The 22,806-nt window shown below is 56.5% G+C and overlaps 1 protein-coding gene across 3 annotated transcripts in view; it reads right to left on the bottom strand.

Annotated features, from left to right (window-relative positions):
- LOC308525683 (uncharacterized protein) overlaps positions 1–17,806 on the bottom strand; it is a 42,126-nt gene extending 24,320 nt beyond the window's left edge. The window contains exons 1-8 of one of the 3 annotated variants that reach the window (XM_081100482.1): positions 16,896–17,806; positions 14,435–14,580; positions 9,657–9,794; positions 7,640–8,101; positions 6,911–7,155; positions 3,893–4,036; positions 1,609–1,746; positions 1,140–1,439 (exon numbers count right to left, since the gene is read on the bottom strand). In XM_081100482.1, the coding sequence (XP_080956608.1) occupies positions 1,352–1,439; positions 1,609–1,746; positions 3,893–4,036; positions 6,911–7,155; positions 7,640–8,101; positions 9,657–9,794; positions 14,435–14,580; positions 16,896–16,974 (1,440 nt within the window). In that variant the 5' untranslated portion in view covers positions 16,975–17,806 and the 3' untranslated portion in view covers positions 1,140–1,351. The remainder of the gene's footprint in view (positions 1–1,139; positions 1,440–1,608; positions 1,747–3,892; positions 4,037–6,910; positions 7,156–7,639; positions 8,102–9,656; positions 9,795–14,434; positions 14,581–16,895) is intronic. The other 2 variants (XM_081100481.1, XM_081100483.1) reach the window with 2 other exon arrangements.
- Positions 17,807–22,806: the final 5,000 nt, after the last annotated feature.

The raw sequence follows: 22,806 nt of genomic DNA, 5'->3' as shown, positions 1-22,806 counted from the left end.
GGGGTCGGTGAAGGATTAAGAAAAGACAGCAAGAGAATGAAAGCTGGGTCTCAGTGGGATGCTGCTCCTCTGACATAGAGACAGCGCCAGCGCCCACAAGCCATGTCTTTATTTTATAGCAGATGCCACGAGGCAAAGGAAGGGTGTGATCAAGATGTTTACAACATTCTCGTGGGTTTCAGTCCTACTCAACTACATGCACCTGAACTCTATCACTCAGGCATGTGGGGCCACGTGTTCGGACCACAGGTTCAAGCTTACCACTGTAGCTGTTGGCTATAATTGTGCTGGGAAGGCTCTGCCCTCCAAGCTGGGCCTTGCACGTCGCAATGAGAGGACTGTGCCCTTTCATCAGTCCAAGGCTTGAACCTGTCCAAACACTGTAGCTGCGCCCCACACTGATCAAGGCACATGCCTGGGTTGCTGGCTCCATTCCCCAGGAGAGGGCATGCAGGAGGCAGCTGATGGATGTTTCTCTCAAAAAATCAATAAAAAATCATATTATTTTAAAAAATCTTATTAATAAGCTTTTGGGGTTCCATGTGATATTTTAGATATAAGGGTTAAATAAAACAGACCCCTACATTAATCCCACCTGATTCCTTTTACTTTTTGAATATGGCTACTAGAAAGTTGTCTGTACACAAACAGGCGTGAAGCTGGACCTGAATTTTGGGCTGAGGCTGGCCAGCTCCTGCTCTAGAATATCATCGTGGTTGGTGTAGCAGGAAAGTCCCAAGCTTTCGCTTCAGACAAACGGGGTTCCAACCCGCTACTTCAGAGGGACAAGGATGGGAACCCCAGCTCACAAGATCACTGTGAGAATTAAATGAGATGACACAGAGAGCAGAGTGCTCAGTCGACAGGATGGAGATGAAACGGTACTTGGATGCTTCCATGCACCACCCCGACAAAAAGCAAAGATCAGGTGAAAGGTGTTCTGTAGCACACCCCTGCCAGTCATGGTGTTCGTCCCAGTCAACTGCCTCTGGCTTCCTCTCTGCCTCTGAGTGACATTCACACACACCCTTTGAGCAGAGATGCCATTGAGGACCCATTCCCACCTGGCTGAGCCCACGGAGTCAGCCCAGGGAACAGGCCCACCCAAGGTCCTGAGGCCCTCCAGCCCCAGGCCTCACCTGGCAGCGGTTGTCCAGCTCGGTCAGCGAGATGTCCGTGCTCTGGAGCTCCTCCCTCAGCCAGTTGCACTGGTTCTGCCAGCAGTTCACCTGCAGCTGCGTGTCGTTCAGGGAGGTTCGCAGCTTCTTGTTGTCTGTGAGCAGCTCGTCCTGCTCCCCCTTCAGCTCCTCGTACCGGCCCTGCCAGTGGTTCACCTCCCGCTGCGTGTCCTTCAGGGAGGTTCGCAGCTTCTTCTTGTCTGTGAGCAGCTCCTTGGTGAGGGCCTGCAGCTCCTTGGTGAGGGCGTACAGCTCCTCTTGCTGCCCCTTCAGCTCCTCGTACCGGGCCTGCCAGCTGTTCACTTCCCGCTGCGTGTCATTCAGGGACAGTTGCAGCTCCTTGTTGTCTGTGAGCAGCTCCTTGTATTCTGTGAGCAGCTCATTGGCGTCGGCCTGTAGCTCCTTGGTGAGGGCGTACAGCTCCTCTTGCTCTGCCTTCAGCCCCTCACACTGGGCCTGCCAGTGGTTTACCTCCAGCTGCATATCATTCATGGAGGTGTACAGCTTCTTGCTGTGAGTCTGAAGCTCCTCCTGCTCCGCCTTCAGCTGCTGGTGCAGGGAATTGGCCCTAGGGGTGGAGAGACACAAGGCCAAGGGCTGAGGCGCACTCCCAGGCTCTGTCCCAGTTGTGCAACCTTAATCAAAACTGCAACCTCTCTGGGCCTCAGTGTTTTTCATGTGTGAATGAAGGGTTGAACAAAATCAGCGGTTTTCAAACTGTGTTCATTGGGGTTCTAGGAGGCTACCCCAGGTGCCCCACTGCCAGCTGGGGGAGGACGACAGGCAGGCTCGGACACCACGGCAACAGAGCATCCCTGTAAAAGTCCTTTCTATGTGAGGCTTTGGCACATCTGCCTACTTGGAAAAAGGGTTCTTTGATTCAAACATTTAAACACTGAATCAGAACATTACTGCTCTAAGACTCTATGTCTATATCCCTTCTTCTCCCCAATTCCAAGCCCCTTTCTAATTTCAACTACTGAGATAAATAAAATAGAAGATTCTGGAGTGTTACCTATATCCACTTAAATCATCATCATCATCATCATTACCTGGGATTCCTTGGGGTAGATTATACCAAAAAAGCTCATATGACCAGAGGCTCATGGACTCAATGTGAACACAGGTGTGTGAAGTTTGGCCCACACAGCTTTTTAAAATTTTTTTAACATTTACTTATTTTATTCTATTTTATTTCATTTTAAAGTGTGTATGATTTTATTAATTGATGTCTCTCCAATAAAGACAACTAAAAAAAAAATAAAATAACATAAAGAAGAAACAGAACAAGATAAAAAGATTCGCCATTGTGGTCCTGTGAATACTCGCGGGTTGGGTTTAAGGGTCCCCGGCCTCAAATATGTCTCCAGGTCCTCCCATTCCTCTGTCCTGCCCAAAAAAGCAGATTTAATAAAAAACACAAACAAAACAAAAAAATAATTACTGTATCAGCATTCCAAAATTTTAAGGTACTCATCAACATTCAGATATCTTCTTCTCAGGAAAAAAAACAAAACCAAAAAACAAAAAACATACAGAAGGAAGACCTGGCAGCCCTGCCTTCCTCCCAGCTGACAGCCTCTATAGCTGGGCTGTATTCTCCACCAGGGCCTGGTCTATTGTTGACTCTCCTTCCCCACCTGCTGGACCTGCCCGGCCACTGCAGGCAGCTGAGTTTACTCAGGGCTGTGGGAAGGAAGGGTTCATATGGTCACGCCTCTGGGTTGAGGCAAGACTTGTATTCGAATCCTGCCTGTGCCACTAACTAGGAGCATTGACCTTGAACAAGTTGTTTAATCTCCCTGAGCCTGTTTCCTCCTCTGTTGCTGTGGATTTTTGAAAGGATAACAATAGCTCAGTCAATTCTTGTGATTCACAGTATAATGTTCTGCCCAACCACGTGAACCCTGACTTAGTGAGTACTGAAACTGTTCCCACCGGTTCCTGGGAGTCTCTGGTCACATTCTGTCAGCTCATCAAGACATAAAGATGCCTCGTGTAATACACTCAGGGCCAACAGCACCATACCTGGGCCCAAATGACCCTTGTGTGCCACTCGAATATTCCCCGTGAGGCCCAGCGCAGCCTTGCACTTGGGAACACTAGTCAGCACTTCAGCACTCCATTTGGGGGCCATTTCAAACAGCGAAATCGCCTCCAAAGCACACAAAATAGAACACCGTGGCACTCAGTGGCCCATGAAGAGGACGCTGGTAGGTGAGAGCTAAAACAAGGCTGGGGTCAAAGGCCTTGTTCAACCTCAGCTGCAAATGTGCACATCAGGCGACTCCAGTATCTCCCACTCTGGGCATCCATGACAGGCCATGGGCAATGATTTGGGGGTCACCAGTGCATTTCAGCCAGGAGGTGAATTCACAAATGGGAATGTGTGAATGCTGAGGACCACGCCCCCTCCCTCATGGGATCGCTGGTGTGAGAGGATGCAGGTGCCCCTGCCCGACAGTCATCAGCATCATAACTGTGGGAGGGGAGACTGTCCAAACCGAGACAATGCCCCATCCCAGCTGCCGAGTCCTTCCTTCCAGCCACCAGCTGGAGGCCCCTTTACCTTGTTCCCACCAGCTGCTTCCAGGGCAGGGCTGGTAAAAATGCACCATCACCAGGGGTCTCACTTGAGCTCAGCTCAGCAGGTGCTGAGTGAGTGGGTCTGAATGGCATCCTGGCAGAAGCGCTGCAGGGGGTCCGCTGGGTACCTGTCCAGCTCTCGCTGCAGCCTCTGGTTCTCCTCAGCGGCCATGGTGCTCGTCCTCTGCTCCTGCTGCAGAGCCTCCCGCTCGGTGGTCAAGAGCGTCCCCAGCTGCTCCAGCGCCGCCTTATGTTGGAGCTGGTCCTTGTATCTGTTGAAGGGAAACATACCCGCTAGGAATGGAAACCCAGGGAGACCTCAAAGCCTTGGTGAGCGGCTTCTCTCTGCAGAGCTGAGGGAGAGGGGGATGGACAGGGGACAGGGCTGGACATAGAGAGGGGACTGTCACTGGGCCAGCTCTGGGGGTCTCCTCAGGCACAGGAGGCAAGTCCCTCCTCCTCCCACCCGACGTGTCTCCATGGTCCCTACCAGTCCCTGTCAAAGCAGCCTCCCTCCTTCATCCCACTGGGAACAAAACCACTGTTTTCTGAACTCCACGCCCTTCTCAAAGAAACCACTGCAAATACAGCAGAATTCCACCGCCCATAACAGCTGATCCCCCTCAATGAGCCCTGGGTGAGCCCTCCGCCCCAACTCAGGAACACGACTCTTCTTGCTCTGATCCAGGCAGCTTGGGGGCCAGAGTCTTGTCTGGTGGGGCCCAGGCAGCCACCAGCGGCAGTTGCACACCCTGCTCCTCATGGCACCCCCAGTCCAGCCCTTGCCCTCCCTCTCCCACAGCCTCCCTCTCAACTCGGGCTTTTATTTCCTTCCTGTCTCAGTCTGCAGAGGGTTCCGCACAGCCTCTCCGGAGGGCAGCAGAGCACAAGAGGGAGTCCCTGACCAGCCCCAGGCTGTTCCTCCTCCTGCAGGAACCTTCCCTGTTCAGGTGACTCAGGGGCCTCCCCAGGTCCAAGGTGGAGACTGAGTCATCACCTTTCAATCTTCCCCAGGCAGGCAAAACCCTTTCCAGAACCCCTTCCTGAGGTGTCCACACCCAGAGACAGGCTGACAGAGTCCACCCAGGTTCCAGGGTTTCAGCCCCTGCCTGCAGCCCTCCATCCCCGCCTGCCCACCCCGTATCAGCTGTACTTGTACCATCTGCCTGGAGCCAAGACTTGTGCGGACTCAGACACACACACCTGCTCGGTCGGCTGTTGGAAGACAAACATTCCTTCCTGTGGCCTTTAGCCACAAGTGGAGGCTGCCCAGACATGGGAAATGGAAGGTGGGGGTGATGGCTCTGCTGGGCTTTCAGGGCGGCGATCTTTCTCATCCAGGTTTGACAAACAGGGCTATGGTTCATTAGGGTCACCACCTCCTGCTTCCCTGTTGTGTCTTGGAAAAGCACAGGATCAAGCATATCGCAACCATTAGTAACCACCCTCCTGCAGGGCAGAAACTGCGAGTGCTTCTCCCCACTGAATCCCGGGTACGAGGCTTGACACCCAGTGCATGTGCACCAGGGGAACGAAGGAGCGAGTGTCCCAGTCAAGTGTCAGGTGAAATGAATACAGATCCCCCGGCCAGTGTTCCAGGCACCTCCACCTCCAACCTGCAGCCCTGCTGCAGACACACCAAGGGCCTCCAGCTATCTGTCCAACCAGCAAAAACCACTGAATCACACAGTAGGTCCACCAAGCAAGGAGTCATAGGCAGAGCAATGAACTCCTGCCTCAGACCAGTCAAATGCCACCTGTACAAACCTTCCCATGTTAACAGCCATAAGACTATATCCACACGGTTATCATTGAGGGTAGGGCCCGCAGCACCTGGTGAGGGGTGGGCACCACAGGAGGCTCCCATCAGTAGTCAGCTGGGTGCATTCAAACCATGTTAGACAGCACCAGGCGCCCAGTGGGTGCTCACTAAGCATCTCGTGAACACAGGATGGGTGCAGAGGAGGCAGAGATGGAGATGCCAAGAGGCAGAAGATGCTCATTCTGGCTGGAAGAAACGAGAGTCTAATAGGAGCAGACATCTCGGCACCCCCGAAGGATGGGCATCTGGGTGGAGAAAGGGGTGGAAGGCTCTGGAGAGAGTCCACAGGAAGCACTGGGTGAGTATTTAAATGAATGTCATCTCCCCCAAGTTCATGCAGCAGCACGCGCCCTCTGCAGGCTCTGCAGGCTCAGTGCCCTCCTGGTCCCTGTGATGCCAAATTCCTGCACCTCAGCTGCTCCCAGGGAAGCCCCAGCCTTTGCCTAGCATCTTGCTGAGGCAGAGGCATGGGAAGTACTCAGCAGGGATAACTCACAAGCACAGGAAGTGGACAGCTCCCTCCTGGGCTGCTCCAAGTGTGGGAGAGCCTCTCTTTAGAGTATCTCTCCCTCTCTCTCCCCACCACATTGGAGTCCTCTGTACATCTCACTTCCCCCAGGCTCTGGGTCCCGGTGCACCTGCTGGGGTCATTCCAATCAGGGATCTGCCTGGCAGGAGCTCAGACGAAGTTGGCTGACTACATGCACACAAAGCCCTGATTTTGAAAAAGTGCAAAGTTAAGATTTATGCATTTAAGGTACATCAATTTTACCTTTAAAAAGGTATATGGAGAGTCAGAGGTAAAGGTGACATGAGAATGGCAGAGTATTGGTAATGCTGCTGCAGGTGAGGGGAACCCGGGGTTTTCACTATACTAGTCTGTACAAGTCCATATATTCAAAACTTTCCAAAAGTACAAGTAAAAAAAGAAAATCAGAAGTGCAGACTTTGAGACTTGGACAGGGAAAAGGCTTGGGGAGCTAGGTAAGGCACGCCGCTGAAAATCGGCAGCTGTGGTGACTTCCCCTCCTGGTCCTTGGTTTGGAGAGAATAGGAAGAGGGGGTAGGAATCCCCCGGGAGCTGGGACCCCAATGCTGACACCTGGTTTCCCTGAGCCGGGATTAGTGGGCACACCCTTCTCCCCTGGGGGACCCTCCTGCCCCTCAGTCTCCAGCCACACCAACTCCACATCGCTGAGGGTGAAGGTGGATTTACTTCTCTTCACTGTGAAGCAGCGGGACCAGAGGAAACATGAGGGGCCAGAGTGAAGGGGGGACAGGAGCCCGGGGAGCCTGTCAGTCACCCCCAGCCACAGGCACCCACCTGTCACTGAGAGCCTTGCTCTCCAGCTTCAGGGTCCGACTCAGCAGTGTCTTCTGGCGGCGGTACTTGTCCAGAAGGGCCTCGTGCTCCCTAGTCAGGTGCTCGTGGAGCGCGCCCAGGCACGCGTGTTCCTGCTGCAGGGCCTTGTGGGCTGCTGCCAGCTGCTGGTGCTGGAGCTGCGTGTTCTGCTCTGTGAGCGCAGTAAGCGAGGCGCACTGGGAGCTCAGAGTGGAATTTTCCACCTGCTGGGAGGGAGAAGGGGATGATGCCTCACCAGGTGCAGGCCCAGGGGGACCACAGACTCCAGATCCCCACATCCCCACACGGAGTGAGGGGCCAAGAGCAGGCCAAGTATCGACACCAAAATAGCAGGACCCTCAGGAGAGGCAGCACCCAGCCGTGCTGAGGACAGTTCTCCCTGCACTCAAGGAGCTGCTCTGGGAAGGCCCACGGCAGAAACGGACTGCCCCATGGGCCTAAGCTTAGTCCTGGGCCCCTCTCTGCACATGTGACCTTTCTTGGCAATTTATGCCCTTTCTCTGGATAAGCTCCTTGGGTACCCTCTCTGACCACTTTGAAAAGTGCATGGAAAATCAGTAAGGATATAGAGAACCTGAACAGCACTACCAACCCATTTCTCTGATATTTACACAACACCCATCCAACCGCATTCAAACCACCAGAAAGTTGACCAGGAGGAATCCGTCCTCATTCTGAGGCCAGAATTACCCTGGTGTCCAGCTGCTTGTCCTGCTCCAGGCCCTCGGGCTGCAGGGTGTCCAGAGACGTCTGCAGCCTCTGGTTCTCCAGCAACAGGTCCGGGCTCTCCCGCTCGAGGGCGTGGACCCTCCCAGGGGCCGTTGTCAGGGCGCTGACCTCCATGGCCAGCTTCTCGATCTCCTCCTGCAGCCGATGCAGCTCCTGCTCCAGCTTCTGTGCCCGCACCACGTGCTCCTTCACCCGCACCTTCATGTGCTCCAGCTCCTGTGCCTGCGCCGCCTGCGCCTTCAGCTGCTCCAGGTCCCGGCACAGCTGCCGCCGCTCCCACTCCATCATGGTCACTTTCCTTTTGGAGTCCGTCACCGTCTGGAGGAGGACTTTTTTCTCAGTCTTCTGGCCCTTCATGCGGGCCTTGCTGCTGGTCTGTGAACTCTCCCGCAGCGAACGCACCAGTTGTTTAAGATCCTTGAACTGCAGGAAAACACAATGGAAACGACACAGGCGTGATTTCGGTCCAAACGGGAGACCTAAAGTGTAGGCCTGGAATGCGCATTTCATCATGGCCCCAAAGGACGTCCCAACGTTTCCCAGAGGCCTGACATGGACAGAAGGTGAAGGGCACGGAGATCCCCCCCCAGACAGTTCCAGTCTCAACACTTTCACAGGAGCCAGATGACTCAGAAACAGAAACCACATCTTCTCCTAAAGCAGTGAGGTGATTTCCTGGTGCTTTTACCCTGGTCCACAGGGGCTCGAGAGCTGACCGCCACCTCTGTGGCCGCTCCTCACGCCACTCTCCCCTGCAGACACTGCACATGCTCTTCCCTCTGCTGTGAATGCTCACCTGCCTCCACCCGCGGCCTCCGCATCACTGGCTCCTTCTCATCCTCCAGGGCTCAGTGTGACTGACAGCTCCTCAGGGAAGCCCTGCACCACGATTCTGAATGTCCTCCACCTAATAAGTCTCTCCCTGGACCCACGTATATTCCCTCAATAGCACACGTCTCAAGTCACCTGGCTTGTCACCTGTCGTTCCACCTCCTAGACTGGAAGCCATATTGGGGGAGGGTGGATGCATGCCTCTTAAGTCTACACAGCACCACCCCAAGTCCCTTTTCTGCAATACTAGAGAGGCTGAAGAACTCAAGTACCTGATACCCAGCCTCCCTTGCAGCTAGGGTTAGTCATGTGTCAGGTGTGGCCAATGAGATGTCCACAGAGGATCCCGGGAGGCCTTCCCTCTGTCTCTTCACACTCCACATTCTTCCTGCCCACTTCTTGGCGAGGTACAACAGCCACTGCCAAGACTGGCAGAGCAGGAAGAGAGAAGCCTGGTTTCTGGGTGGCGTCCCTGAGCCGCTGCCCCAGCACTGGGCTGCCTACCCTAGGACTTCCTGTAGTGTGAGGCGGGTCAACCCTGGAGGTTATCCAGGGCTCTGAGTGTGAAGCTGGACATTTGAAGGGGGATCTTTGTCCTGCGGGCTGTCCCATGAGCTGCAGGACATTTAGCAGCATTCTGGCCTCTCCCACCACAGCCAGGAGCACAGCCAGGAGCACCTCCCTTCTCCTCCCCCAAGTCATGACAATCATAAACAAGATGGCCAGTGCTGCCCAAACAGTGTGGGTCAATGGTTGAGCATCAACCTATAGACCAGGAGGTCACGGTTCAATTACCGGTCAGGGCACATGTGCAGGTTGCTGGTTCAATCCCAGTAGGCGGCAAGCAGGAGGCAGCTGATCAATGATTCTCTCTCATCATTGATGTTTTTATCCCTCTCTCCTTCTCCCTTTCCCTCTGAAACAAATAAAAAATAGATTGAAAAAACAAAAAGATTGCCAGTGTCCCTGGGAAGCAATATCTGTCCCCGCGCCCCTGCTGTGGCTGGAATTGCTGGTGTGAGCTGAAGCTGAGGGAAGAGACTGGTGACCCGGGAATCACTGCTGGATTCCCAGGACAGCCTATGGTCCTGGAATCTCCCTCTTGCAGGCAGGGGCGCCAGGGGAGGCATGGCGCTGGAGGGCCTACCTCCTGGGCTTCCTCAGCCTTCAGGGTCTTGATGTCACGGAGCAGCTGTTCTCTCTCCTCCACCAGCTCCTCACAGAGAGTTGCCAGATCCCGGCTGGTCTGCTTTTCTCTTTCCATCTGGACTTGCCAGTCTTCATTCTGCGGAGTCAAAGACCCAACAAGTGCAAAAGTCCGTTTCAGGGAGTGAACTGTGTTTTAAAGCAAACCCGAAACCTGTCAGCCCCACGGAACACTTTATCAGGCCTTTTCTCAAGGGGAAACCTTCCTGCCCACTTCCTGGGGAGGTACATCAGCCACTGCCAAGGCTGCAGAGCAGGAAGGGAGGAGCCTGGCTCCTGTGTGGTGTCCCTGAGCTGCTGCCCAGGTCAGGCCTAGTTGTGCAGTGAGCTCCCCATACCCTTGACCATCACCTCCCAGCCCATGGTGTGCACTTCCAGCTCATGGTAGAGAAAAAGGCCATGGACACCAATTGGTCAGCTTCCCTCCCAGCTTTCCACTGCTCACTCTCAATGCTTCCGTCTTAGGCCGTGTCCACTACTGTCCTGAGGGCCAGGCCACATTCCTGGGGCCAGCAGCCACCACTGGATGTCCTACAGGGACTTCACCCAGTTGGTGGCATTCCTATTCATCCAGCTGCTCGGAGGGGTCCTCTGCTATCTCTCTTCCTCCTCTCCCCTCCAAGTAAATGGACCACCAAGGCCTGTCCTCATTCCCCATGCGGCTCCCCCTCCACACCCCACTGCTGCCCAGGTCAGACCAGCTCCGTCCTGCCTGGACGACTGCCCAATCAGCGGCCCGACACGGAGCTCTTCTGTGGGAACCACCAGTGCCCACTCCCTGAACATGAACTGCCTGGACCCGCACGTCTCACACTCTGTGCCTGACACCTGAACACCGTGATGGATGCAGATTCAGACTCAGGGTGGGCCCTGAGGTGCGACTCCCAGGCGAGGCCCGTGCTGCTGTCCCCTCCCACTGACACCAAACTCATGACCACAGGGGATGGGGAGAAGGTGGTTCCCTGCTAACGATGTGACTGTGAGCAGGTGTCCTTAACTGACAGTGCCAGCAAGCAGCAGGCATGGGCGCCAGCTTCTGTCAGGGTGACATGCTCAGCTCACACCTGGCAGGGGGCAGGTGCAACAAGAGCTGACCCCTCCTGAGAACGCCAGGACCCTCCCACCCTCAGAGCTTCTGACATGGTCATTCTCGGCTGGGGCCCAAGAGCCTGCATTTGACTTGTGACCCTGATGCTGGCTTGGGATGATGGCTCTAAAGCTAAAACAGAGGAGCCCCACGATCCAGATCAGGTGGCTCTCAGAGCTTTTAAACACCCGAGACCTCAGGCCACCGACTAGAACCTCTGGGGGCAGGACCTTCAGATACCCAGCAACCCAGTGAGCAGCAGGACCGAGAGCTGGCTCCATTCACCTGGCTGGGGGCGGCCTGGTACAGGCAGGTTGACAAACTCCCGGAAGGATCGCTGCTCTAATGCCAGCTCTGCCTACTTCTCCTGGGCCGAGGCCGCCCTGCCTTTATCTCACAGGTCTGGGCACTGTCTCCAGACTCCTAGGAAGTAGCAGGCAGGCAGCTTCTTCCCCATGAAGGGGAGGGTCAGGCACAGTGGGGCTCATATCCGTGCCCTCACAGCACCCTGTGGGCACACCCAGCCCCCTGCCCCAACATGGGGACCCGAGGACGGGGCAGCCCCACCCAGCCAGGGTCAACAGCAAAAGGCGCTGCAAGGAGCTACGTGTCTGAGTCTTTCTCACAAGTGAGAACATCTTTCTTCTCCTTCCTGATCGCTGCCTCACTTCCCAGCACCAGGTCTGGGCTCAGCAGGAAGCAGGCATCGGCCCTGATGGCAGCGCCTGCTCTGGAGCCGGCCCTGAGGAGGAAGGCCCCGCGCAGCTGTCACTCCCCCTCATTCAGAGAAGGGCACCGGCCCAGGGAGTCCAGTGATCTGCCCAGAGCCCCACAGTGAGGATGCGGCAGAGCCGAACGCACCGCAGTGGGCCGACCCCAGGCCTGCTCTCTCAGACAGGGCCTGGGGTGTGTGACCCCCACCCTCCTGCCTTGTTCACCCCTCCCCATCTTACTGTTAATCCTTCTCCCCTGCTGCCCCCGTCTGTCCCAGTGAAAGGAATGTTATGTCCAACCTTTGCATATCTGGTGTGGCTGCTTCTTGTCTGAAGCTGTGACTGCCCCATGCCCCCCCGGCCCCCCTCCTCCGCTGGACACCCCCATCTTTCCCTGCTTCTTTTTGCCGTGGAACTGGAACTCTCACTCCTATCCTTCCCTGAAGGCCCTCCCTTCCCCTAGGGCAGCGGTTCTCAACCTGTGGGTCACGCACAATGAAAATACATCCTGCATATCAGATATTTACATTACGATTCATAACAGTAGAAGAATTACAGTTATGAAGTAGCAACGAAAATAATTTTATGGTTGGGGGTCACCACAACATGAGGAGCTGTATTAAAGGGTCACAGCATTAGGAAGGTTGAGAACCACTCTGAGAGCTGCCTGGGCTGAGATGGTTTCCTGTCTTCCTCAAAGCACAAGGCTTGGGCCACGGCTCCTGTGTGGAGGCTCCAGGTGCCCAGAGCACGCAGGTGCCAGGGGCCTGCCATCAGCCCCTGTGCTGCGCTTGTGTTCCCACGATAGGCCCCAAAGGGCTGCCCTCTTCCTAAGAGGAATGAAGTCTGAGGATGTCAGTGCCAAGTGAGGGTGGGGGGCGCACCCTCTCTAAGGTCCACAGAAAGGTCATGAGTTACAGGGAAGGACGTGAACTTCGGGAACTAAGGTTTACACAGACCAAAGGCAGCCTACATCCTGGGCGACACTGGGTGGTGGGAGAGCGGAGCTGGCACCGGGGGGGCCTGGGACTCCAGGCCACCTGTCCTGGCTGACCCTTGTCCCTTCTTCTCAGACACCTCCCAGAGGGCCATGTTGTCTGGACGTGTCCAAGATGGGCCTGTCCTGGCTCCAGGGAGGTCAATGTCAGGCCATGTCCCCTGTGGTTTTTAGCTGATGGCCCAGATGCACCATCGATCCAACATTAGGAGGACCCATGATGCAGCCAGGCCCCAAGCGGGCTGAGCAGGACAGGGAGGAGAGCAGAAGGGCCACCTTCACAGGCTCCTGGTAGCAAACAAGGGACAGTGCTAGTCTGGGAGCTGTGGCCCCTCCCTCCCACCAGGGGCTCAGAGCCAAGACAAGTCTCTGAGGGCTATGGCAGGACTGTCCTGGGGTCTTACAGGGAACTGATCAGGAGAGGAAGTGGGGATGGGACCCGAGAGACAGGGCTAAGGAGTCATGTGGGGAGGCGGCAGCCACCACCTGTCCTGTGTGTGCAGAGGGGGGACCGGAGTGGACGCTGAGGGCAGGAGAAGCATCAGAGATCATTTCTCAGCCCTGCCGGGAGCTGGGCCAGAGGCTACAGCGCAGGCCTCTGCAGCTCACCCCTGAGGACCTACCCCGTTGGAGGTTCTCATCTTTCTAAAAGTCAAGCCTTTCTATCACGGCAAAGATTGAGCTGCCATTTACAGAGACATTCACTGTGCCCAGCCCACATGAATCTAACACCCAGACTGTCTGGTGGCTTTCCCTGAGCTGCACTGCACAGAGAGACGCGGTATGAGGAGGGCCTTCCTCCGGCCCCCAGGGAGAGGACACACTGCTTGGTAGCTGCTCTGCTGCGAGGCGCACGGAGCCTCAAAGGATGAGAAGCGTGAGTCACAGAACCTCGGACGTCCCACGAGAGGCCTGGAGAAACCACTGCACACGAGGAGGGGCAGTCCCAAGCCTCATCCAGAGATGAAGTTCCAGCAGAGCTGTGACCAGCGGGACCCAGGTCTCCGGTCTGCAGCCCACGTCCCTTCCATTGCCGGGGCAGCCTCAGCAAATGACACTGGCAGGACCCCTGGGCCGGTCGGGACAGACACCCAGACACCTGAAAGCACCAGTCCTGCCAGGTGGTCAGCAAGCAAGAGTGCCCTTGCGCCTTCCTCACCCGGAATCCGGGCACCCGTGAAGGTGTGCTCAGAGCCCATGACGCAGCTGTGTCACCCGTGGTGGCTACATGGACTGAGGCCCTCTGACCCAGAATGACCGGCACAGGGAGGCTGTCGCTAGCCTCTCAGGGCCCTTCTTGCCATGTGAATGGGGTCCTGGTAACTGTAGGATGAACCTGGCTGGGAAGCCTGTCTGTCCTCCCAGATGTCTTCTACTGCGCTACTGGGAAGACCTGGTTTGTCCAGAAACGCAATGCAGTCCAGCCATCTCTTCTTCCTCATCCCCTCGACCGAAAGGAGAGAGTGGGCACTGCGCTCCTGTCACCAGCAGCCAAGCCCTGAAACGGCCCATCCATGGTCTCCACACGGGAGCGAGTCTTCCATCGCTGCTTCTCTCCCGGGCCCGCCTGATGGTTTCTAACAGGGCGCTGCTCTCCTTCCATGAGGCACTTACCACGGGCTGGACCCTCTGCCTGCACTAACTCACACCATCCTCACCGCACCTACTGGTGGGTGCACCGTTACCCCCATTTCACAGGTGAGGGCAACGAGGCCCACAGAGGCCCATCGTGTGCGGTCTCACTGCTGCAGGGGCTCCTCATGCTGCCTCGTGACGCCTCTCCAGGAGGCCTCCTGTCCCCCTACCGTAACAGTGGCTGCACTGGACTCTGCCTGTCCCCCAGCTGCGCATGCTCACCGACACCCGTGTGCTCCCCCTGGCCACTTACACGCCTGTATGTTCCGGACACCACCCACGGGTACCTGCTTTCTGAGCTGCTGGTTCTCCTTCTCCAGCTCCCGGCGCTGGAGGCTGCTCTCCTGCAGGGCCAGGGAGGCGTCCCGCAGCCCCTGGATGGTGTCCTGGAGGCTCTGCTTCTCCTTGTCCTGCTTCAGGAAGCAGCTGGAGGCTGAAGAGCAAAGTGGAGTCAGAGCCCATATTCCAGGGGCCTCAGCTTCTGCTCTCTGCCCCCGGCCCTGAGACGGCCATCACCCTGAGCCCTAGGCTTGAGGGTCTGGGATGGTCAGCTGGGTGCCCTCCCTTTTTCCCAGGGTGCTGCTGCTGTCTGCACCTGAGGGTTCCTCGGGCGGTTATGGCCCCTCTGCTGGCTCAGCTGGGTTTGTTAGGGGAGCAAGCAGAGCTTACGAAGAAAGCAGGTGATGGCAGAGAGAAGCCAATGCAAACGTTCAAGACAGTGGAATTGTTGGCACCACTTTCTGCCACGTTTTAACCTGATCGTCAAGCCAAAGATTTCAGAGACTAACGGAGATGGCAGAGAGAGTGCGCTCCCTGTGCCAGCCTCAGAGTGGTGGGAATCCAGGTGGCTCAGCCGAGGGTGCAGCGGGGACACGATCACTGACCGCATGTCTGTGGGTGGAAGAGGCTATGGGGCGCATACGCCCAGCACTCGTCATCTCTGGGTACGGTTCTTCAGTCAGAGATTTCATTTTGTACTTTCACAGTTGCATTGAAAGAGAATGACACAGTGTATCCAAACTGCTTTTAAAATTCTAAGTGAGATGAAAACGTAAGGCAGAAAAAGGCAATGTCCTCCTTTGCTTTTAAACAGCTTCAATGCAGAACAGAAAGGGAGCACAGACCTGAGATGAATGGGAGTTCGCGGCCCCTCCCTGCCGCCAGCAGGTGTGTGACTTTGGGAAACTCCCGGGGCTTGTTCAGGAGGAAAACATGACTGTCCGAGGGGTCAGGGTTGTTCCCTCGCCTGTCCCTCCAGGCCGCACACTCAGCTCTGGGAGCCTGATCACACTGTACTGCTAGTAGGGCTGCTCACGAGCACCCCAAGAAGCAGAGCAATGGGTATCTTTGGATAAGACAAGGGCGAGAAGAACAGCCATCCTTTGTTGGCGCCCCGTGGGCCAGGCACAGCCTAACGCTTCACTGTCTCCTCTCACACGGTACCCATGGCAATCCTGTGAGGCAGCTTCATTACCCCCATTTTTCAGATAAGAAGACTGAGGAGCAGAAGAGGTCACCTGGCTAACAAGGAGAGGAGCCAGGACTTCAAACCAGGCCTTTCTGACTCAAGAAGCCACCACCCCAACCACACAAAGTACGTTCACGCTTTGTTCGTGAGCTGCCAGCTGAGCAGTAGGAGTTGGGAACATGAAGAAGAAGTCAGTCACTGACCCTGAAGGGCTCACAAGCTGCACTGAGCATCTGGATCAGGGAGGCTTTCCAACCCCATCAGCCACCTTGGTCTCTAACAAGCACATCTGGTCTGAGCCAGTCCCTGCCAGCTGGCACCACTTCTGTGTCCCACCAGGGGGCAGTGTGCTCCCCAGGAACCTGAACTCCCAGAGCCTGGGTTCCCAGGACTGGGGAGACACCAAACCACAGAAAGAACTAACTTCTCACACAGACTCGTAGTTCAATGAACTGATTTTAGGTTTGGAGCGGATGGGACGCCTTGAAGAGAAGGAATACCCAGCTGCTTTCAACAGCCTTTCCATGACACTGAGGAATGACACTCAGAATTGAAAAAGCAGCCCCTCCCCAAACCAGCCTAAGGCCCTCCTGGCTCTGCAGAGCTCTAAGCAAACCCTAACCTGCACTCTCAGGTGCACGTGCGATTGTTGGACACAGGAACTGGCTTGATGTTTGCCGGGTGCTGAGGCTCCTGCTGCACTGCTGGCCACCACACCCACCTTCCCTGGCCACCCCCTCACCTCCTCTGGGGGCTGGGAGGGGGCAAACACCAGAGGGAGAGGAAGAGGCCTGAGTCCCCTGAACAGCAGCCACTGAGCAGCCCCAGCCCAGGAAGACAGAGAGCAGACCATACCCATCTGTCCGATTATGAAATCAACGGAGGAAACCATGCCCCGGGTACAACTATAATGGAGGCGAGTGACCACTGGGGACGTCTCCTGCATCCAGAGCTTCCAATCCTCCACCGATAGATCGAAGATGCCACCCCCTGGGCATCAGCGTGCTGTCATCTGGAAGCTCCTGGTACTGGCTGAACGGAAGCTGAGAAATCTGGCAACACTTCCTTCACATTTTGCGTCCTGACTCAAGGTGGCCAGGCCCTTCATGTTCTTGGGGAGAATTGCAATGACACAGTTCCAAATGGCCCTTGAATAAAACCCTATTTACTTGGGTAGAGGAAGGGCTGACACATGAGTTTCAGAGCCAAGGGCTCAGCTACCTGGGTAAGAGAGAATCCACAGCCAGGCTGGCTCCCAGCCACCAGGAGCTGCTGCTTACCCTCTGACAGCTGCTCCAGCTCCCAGTGTAGGTGGGCGGACTCCTCCACACTCTGCCCCTGTGCCGTCTTGAGGGCCATGATCTCCTCCCGCAGCTCCTCAAGGCATTTCTGGTCTGTGTCCTGGGCCTAGTGCAGGAAGTGGGGGTGGGGGTGAGGATGTGGACGGGGGCAAGCTCTGGAAAAGCCCCGGCCCCCGTGCATCTGTCCTCATTCCCCCAGGATGAAGGGCCTGCATGCCCCTGCTCACTACCAAAAACACAGCTGCACAGAAATGACTCCAGCACATGGCCCAGCTGTGAGACTTACAGCCACTAAAAGGTATGCTGACCCAGTGACCTAGGGGATGAAGACACCCGAGGTCTCTGAGGGGTGTCTGAACAAAGTGACGTACAGCGCAGGGCTTTAGAGCAAGTGCTATGGTGACGGCAGCTCTGTGGCCCCTTAGCAGGCCTAACGCCTTGGAAAGGCCGTAGGGACTCTCACATCACAGCTCAACCCACATCATAAACGCCCGAGGAGACCTTTTTTGCAACAGAGGCCCAACCCCTCCATCCTCACAGGAAAGCAACACAGCATCAGGCCCTCTCTGTGTGGGAGGCTTCAGTGGTGCCCACTCAAGCCACTGAGCTTAGCAAGCGACTCTCTGCCCTCAGAGCGTCACTGTGTTGGCAGCAGCACCGATCCAGTAGCTGAACATCAGAGAAGGGCACAACATGAACCTAAAACTGCCCCCATCTCTGCTACACGTGGTGACCACAGCTTGTCCTACCAATTGTAGGTGGTGCAGCCTCGATTTCAGCTGCACATTCTCCTTCTCCCGCTCGAATAGCTTATCAATCCAATACCAAATCCAATGCTCCTGGAGATGGCCCTCGGTGTCCATGGAAAAATAATCGTCTCCAGTCGGCACCTGGTCAGCAAGAACACACATGAGAGCCATCAGGTTAAGGCCCCTGGTCATGACAACAGCTCTTCCAGTCACTGGACCCAAACCCACAACCTAGGGATGGCCCTGCTGCCGCAGGAAGTTCTGTCTCCACTTCTGAGCCCCTGCCCTCCTCCATTAGGCCAGGCCAGATGGAAAAATCCCCGCAGCAAGACACTGTTTAAATTCGGGAAGGGAACTCTGTGAGAGTGTCTGACATGTACAGCCTCGGTGGTTGGACGCGTGCACCTGCTGACAGGTGTGGGACGAGGCTGAGCCACTTTCTTAAACAAGGAAGGGGTGTGGCTGAGAGTCTGTCCTGGCTTTGAGGGCCGAGTCCAGGCCTCTCACAGTCACTCCACTGATCTGGGTCCTGGAACAAAATTCAGACGAGCTTTTGTTCAATAGCAGGTCCTATTTGAACATGTCACACACCTACTCTTAGAGAAACAACAGCTCTGGGCAGTTTCCCGGAAATGAGGGTCTGTAAGACACAACAAGCAAACAAGTACTATGGCCTCTGTGTGCCAGGCACATGCTGGGGGTGGAACACAACGGTGGGGCCCCTACAGGCAACCTCACGGGCGGCGTCCACTGCACTCACTCCTGTCCCAGTGCCCAGCACACACCGGGGAGCCGTTCAGCTCATCCCCCTCATCCCTGGTCCCGCCCCACCCCCACAAGCCCTCCCAGCACCACTCAGTCTCAGGGGTCTGAGTCTCCCCTGAATGCCCTCAGAGTCTGCAAGCACACATACACGGGGATGTGCCCATTTCTCTTGGCGGGCTGTTCTCCAAGGCTTGCCCCACTCACGGGTTCTAACACCTGGGAGCGGGCCAGTAGCTCCTGCTTATCCATCATGTGTTCATTTCCCCGCACGGGCCAGAACCCCGGATTCTCGGTAGAGGGGAAACCGTGCACCTACCACCAGTGGACATGGTTCTGGTCAAAGCCTGGCAGCCGGAAGGGTTTGGTCAGTGACTCTGGCTTCACCTGGCAGCCCCCTCGCTGCCTGTCCCCGGCCCTGCACTAGGTGCTCTCTGTCTCTGCCACATTCACTCTTCACAACAGCCCCCAGAGGGAGGCAGGGACAGTCCCTTCCTACACACGAAGAGGCTGACTTGGGTCAATTAAGGAATGAGCCCCAAGTCACAAAGCCAGCCAGGGGTGAAGCTGGGCTTGTATTCAGGCTGGAGAGGTCCAGTCCTGTCTCTTCACTGCCCTCAGCAGCCTGCACCTTATCCTTAAGGAGTCCGCGTGGGTAAGGAGCCCCGACCACTATCAGTGATGTGAGCCGGAGCTCATGGAGGGGCTTCAACAGGAAGGACGCCCAGCTCTCCCCGCTTGGCCACTGCCCCCAGAATTCTCATCTTGTGTCTACCCGCCAGTACTCACCAGTCTCACCATATTCTCAGGCCCTGAATGATCCAATAGCACAGCCTCTCGGTCATCCTTATAACAAACTCCTACTCAGCCTTCAAAACCCAGCCGGAATTGCCCACTCTGAGGACTTCAACTCCACTCTATCCCACCCACTGAGTCAGATGCTGGGCACCCAGAGTGCCCACTATGAGGCAACACTGAACTGGCCTGTGAGCCCCCTCCCCCCAAGGCTATTCCTGCAGGGCAGGACTATGCCACTCCTCTTCTCACGGGGCCCCCAGAAGTGATCAAAGACACTTCTCAGCTGAATCACACCATGAGGGGGAGTCAGAGGTGCCATGTGAGTTGGGCCCTGAGGGGCCTGGGGAAGGCAGGATGGACAAGTGTCCAGAAGCAGAGTGCAGCATGGAACGGAATGATTTATAGCTACTCTTCCAGTGGGCCTCAGTTCTCTGGGGGTGCCAACCTTCCCCATGTATCAGGCAGCAGAAACATCTAAACCTGCTTTGCACACCCCACCACCGCAGAAGTGAGAGACCAGACCCCGAGAAGCTGTGCCTGAGTCCTAAAGTGGCAAAGGCTGGGCCTGGAGGAGGCAGAGAGTGTGAGACCACCTGCCCCGGGGCCCGATCTTAAACCCAGCTCCTCCCTGCCTTGCCACCACCCGCCCTGCCCCTCCCTGCACGATCAGATCCAGGGGCCCCATCTGTGGACAGAACGTCACGTTATAAGCTCACTAGAAACGTGTTCCTATCGACGCCACCCGGTGCCAGGGCACGAGGGGCTCAGAGGTGCCTCGACCACCTCTTCTGTGATGGACGGGGACAAGGCTTGCTCCACACCCAGCAAGTGGAGTGAGAGCTGGGACTCCCCTGCGGAGCCTCCGCTGCCTCTGGGAGCAAGCCCTGCCCAGGAAGCTCAGTGCCCATCCCTCTCTGAGGGGCAGAGACAGGCCCAGCTGGCCTTCAGCTGCCCAGAACCCTCAAGGCACCTGCAATTCTGCCCTCTGGAAGCGGGAATTTCAGCCAAGGACAAAGCATAGGACCAGCGGGACCTTCCAGGCACTCTCTCTCTTCCTCTGTCCTCCACCCCGGGCCCTGGCAGAGGTGGGATGAGTGTTTGCAGACGGAAGTCAAGGATCCCCTGGTGCACCCCCACTTCCCAGCTGTGCCTAGGGGCGCCCAAGCCTGTCTCCTCAGGTTGTGGCACTGACACCCTCCCCTTTTATGTTTCTCAGTGGCGACACTGGACGGCCACCGGGCCGTCTGTGGCTCCCCCTGTACCCCTAGGAGGGCCCCGAATGGTGGGTGTCCACGTGACAGTCGTGTTTGGCTCTCTGCTCTGCTGCCCATCACACCCGGCACTGTCACCGTCCGAAGGAGACAACACCTCTGATTCCCCCGTCCTTCTCCCCAGGCTGCAAGTCTTTTCATGCTGAGATGGGTTTTTACTTGACCTGTGAGGTCACTACCAAGTGCCTTGGGTGTGCCAGCCCCAGGCATGCAGTCAGACAGGCCCCTACCCCTGCCCTCAGGGGCTCGCGCTGCACACAGGAAACCTGGCCCAGCAGGGCTGACGGGAGGCTGTGCACAGCCTGCAGGGCTGTTGGCACCACTGTGATGTAAGCATGTGGGCGCAAGCTCTGTCTTCGCTGCTCCCTGGGCCCTGGCACACGGGCCTTGGAGAACAGTGTGACTCATCCTCTATGTGGCCTGGTCTCCATGGACCTCTCTATTTCTCTTGTAATTCATTTACTAATGCAAAGTGTAAGGCATTACTAGTTTCACAGCAAAATGATTAATTGACTAGAGGCCCGGTGCATGAAATTCCTGCTGGGTTGGTCCCTAGGCCTGGCTGGAGATCGAAGTGTGAGCGTCTGGCATGGAAGGGCAGGTCACAGCTGACCTCTGGGCCCCTGGCCCCCATGCAGCCCCCTCACCCCCATACCTGAGTCATGGTGCCCAAGTCTCCACACAGAGATGCGGTGAGCATGGCCAGACACTGCGGGCCAGAGAGCAGTGTAGGCCTCTGGTCCGCCCAGTGGTGTCCCCCGGAAGCAGGGAGGGCAGCACGCTCTCTCCTGGCCGGCCTTGCAGACCAGCTCCTGCTCGAACCCACCAGGAGCCCCACAGGCCCCTGTGGTCCTGGCTGCTGTGGCCTGGCTCACCTTAAAGAGGTTGTGCGGGTGCAGGGCGGGCTCCTCCTGGGCACCCAGCACCTGAGCTCAGGAGCTTCCCTGGCGGGCGAGCCCTGGCGTCCCGGGGGAGGGTTGCAGGGGGAGTGAGAACGAGCTTGCATTCTTACAGCACCTCCATCCCTGTCACCCCCGCTCCCGGGTAGCCAGCAAGAGGTAGCAGCGCATTGCCAATGCCAGCAATGTTCCACGCCGTCCCTGGTGGTCAGCGCATGTCATAGCAAGCAGTCGAACTCCTGGCCTCCCTGTGGAACTCCCATCCAAGGGGACAATTTGCATATTAGGCTCTTATTAAATAGAATATTAAAAATGTTGCTGCTGTTACCCAGAGGGACACACCTTGAGAACACGGACAGGGGTTCCCACGGGAAACCGTGCAAAAGCCCAGAAGCTCCCCAGTGCCAGGAGCGAGTCTTGCTTTGTGTTAGATCCCCTGCTCCTGGCACAGGGCTTGGTGCCACACAGGCCTTCAGTCACTAAGTCTGCATGACTGAGCGAGGCTGCTTGGACAGGCCCGGAAAAGACACGGAGACAGAGGCTGAGCCCTGAAACCCGCCCCCATCCACGGGGCAGAGTGTTGGCTGAGATGTGGGGCCTGCCTTAGGTTCCCAGTGTGCAGGAGGCTGCGGAGGCGGCAGCCTGGGGAAGCTTGCACATGACCTTCCGCAACCCTCCTACCTGTGAGTGAGGGTGCCCGCGCCCCACACCTGTCTGTGCTGCAGATTGATGCCTTTCATCACCAGCAGGGCCAGGGGACCATTTCCAGGACAAAGCCGAGAGCTGGCCTCCCACCCCCACCCCTCCTGGGCCGGGCTGCTTGGGCACAGAACCCAGGGTGCCTTCTCCCCAGGGGGCAGAGCAGTGAGCCACCAACATTCCTGCGGGAACAGCCACTCCCTGAGTAGGTGGGAGGAGCAAACAAGACTGGAAGAGAGGGTCCTGAACCCACTGCTCACGTGAGGCAGTTGGGTGCATGGTCAGAGCATCAGTAACCCTGCCTGGGTCTTGGTCTCCATCCCCCCTCAGCCCTGACACCCTCCTCTGAACAGACCCATAACCTCGGGATCCGAGTAGGCTACACCACGGAGAGCTTCATATGGGACTTGCCCAAATACCAGGTATTTTACCTCTTCATTGTATAAACCTCACGGACTAGTACAGTTATCTCTGTTTTATAGATGAGGAAACAGTCCTGGTAAGATTTAGCCATAGAGATTACAAGGAGTCTTAAAGAAAAAGATTAGTGAATAGAAAGTCATCTCTATAGCATGAAGGAGGAGAAGGGAAAGTCCTAGCAGAACCAGGGCCTTTCAACCACAATCCCAATCCTATTCCTTCCACTACTAGCGCGAGCCCAGGGGTCGCACAGACAGTCTGGGGTGCAGGGAGAGCGCCAACTGGGGAGGCA

The sequence above is a fragment of the Myotis nattereri genome (genome assembly GCF_964212035.1).
Source record: "Myotis nattereri genome assembly, chromosome: 10".
In the NCBI taxonomy this organism is placed as follows: Eukaryota; Metazoa; Chordata; class Mammalia; order Chiroptera; family Vespertilionidae; genus Myotis; species Myotis nattereri.
The sequence above is the reverse complement of the archived record's forward strand: the minus strand, read 5'-3'. Positions and strand labels throughout refer to the sequence as shown.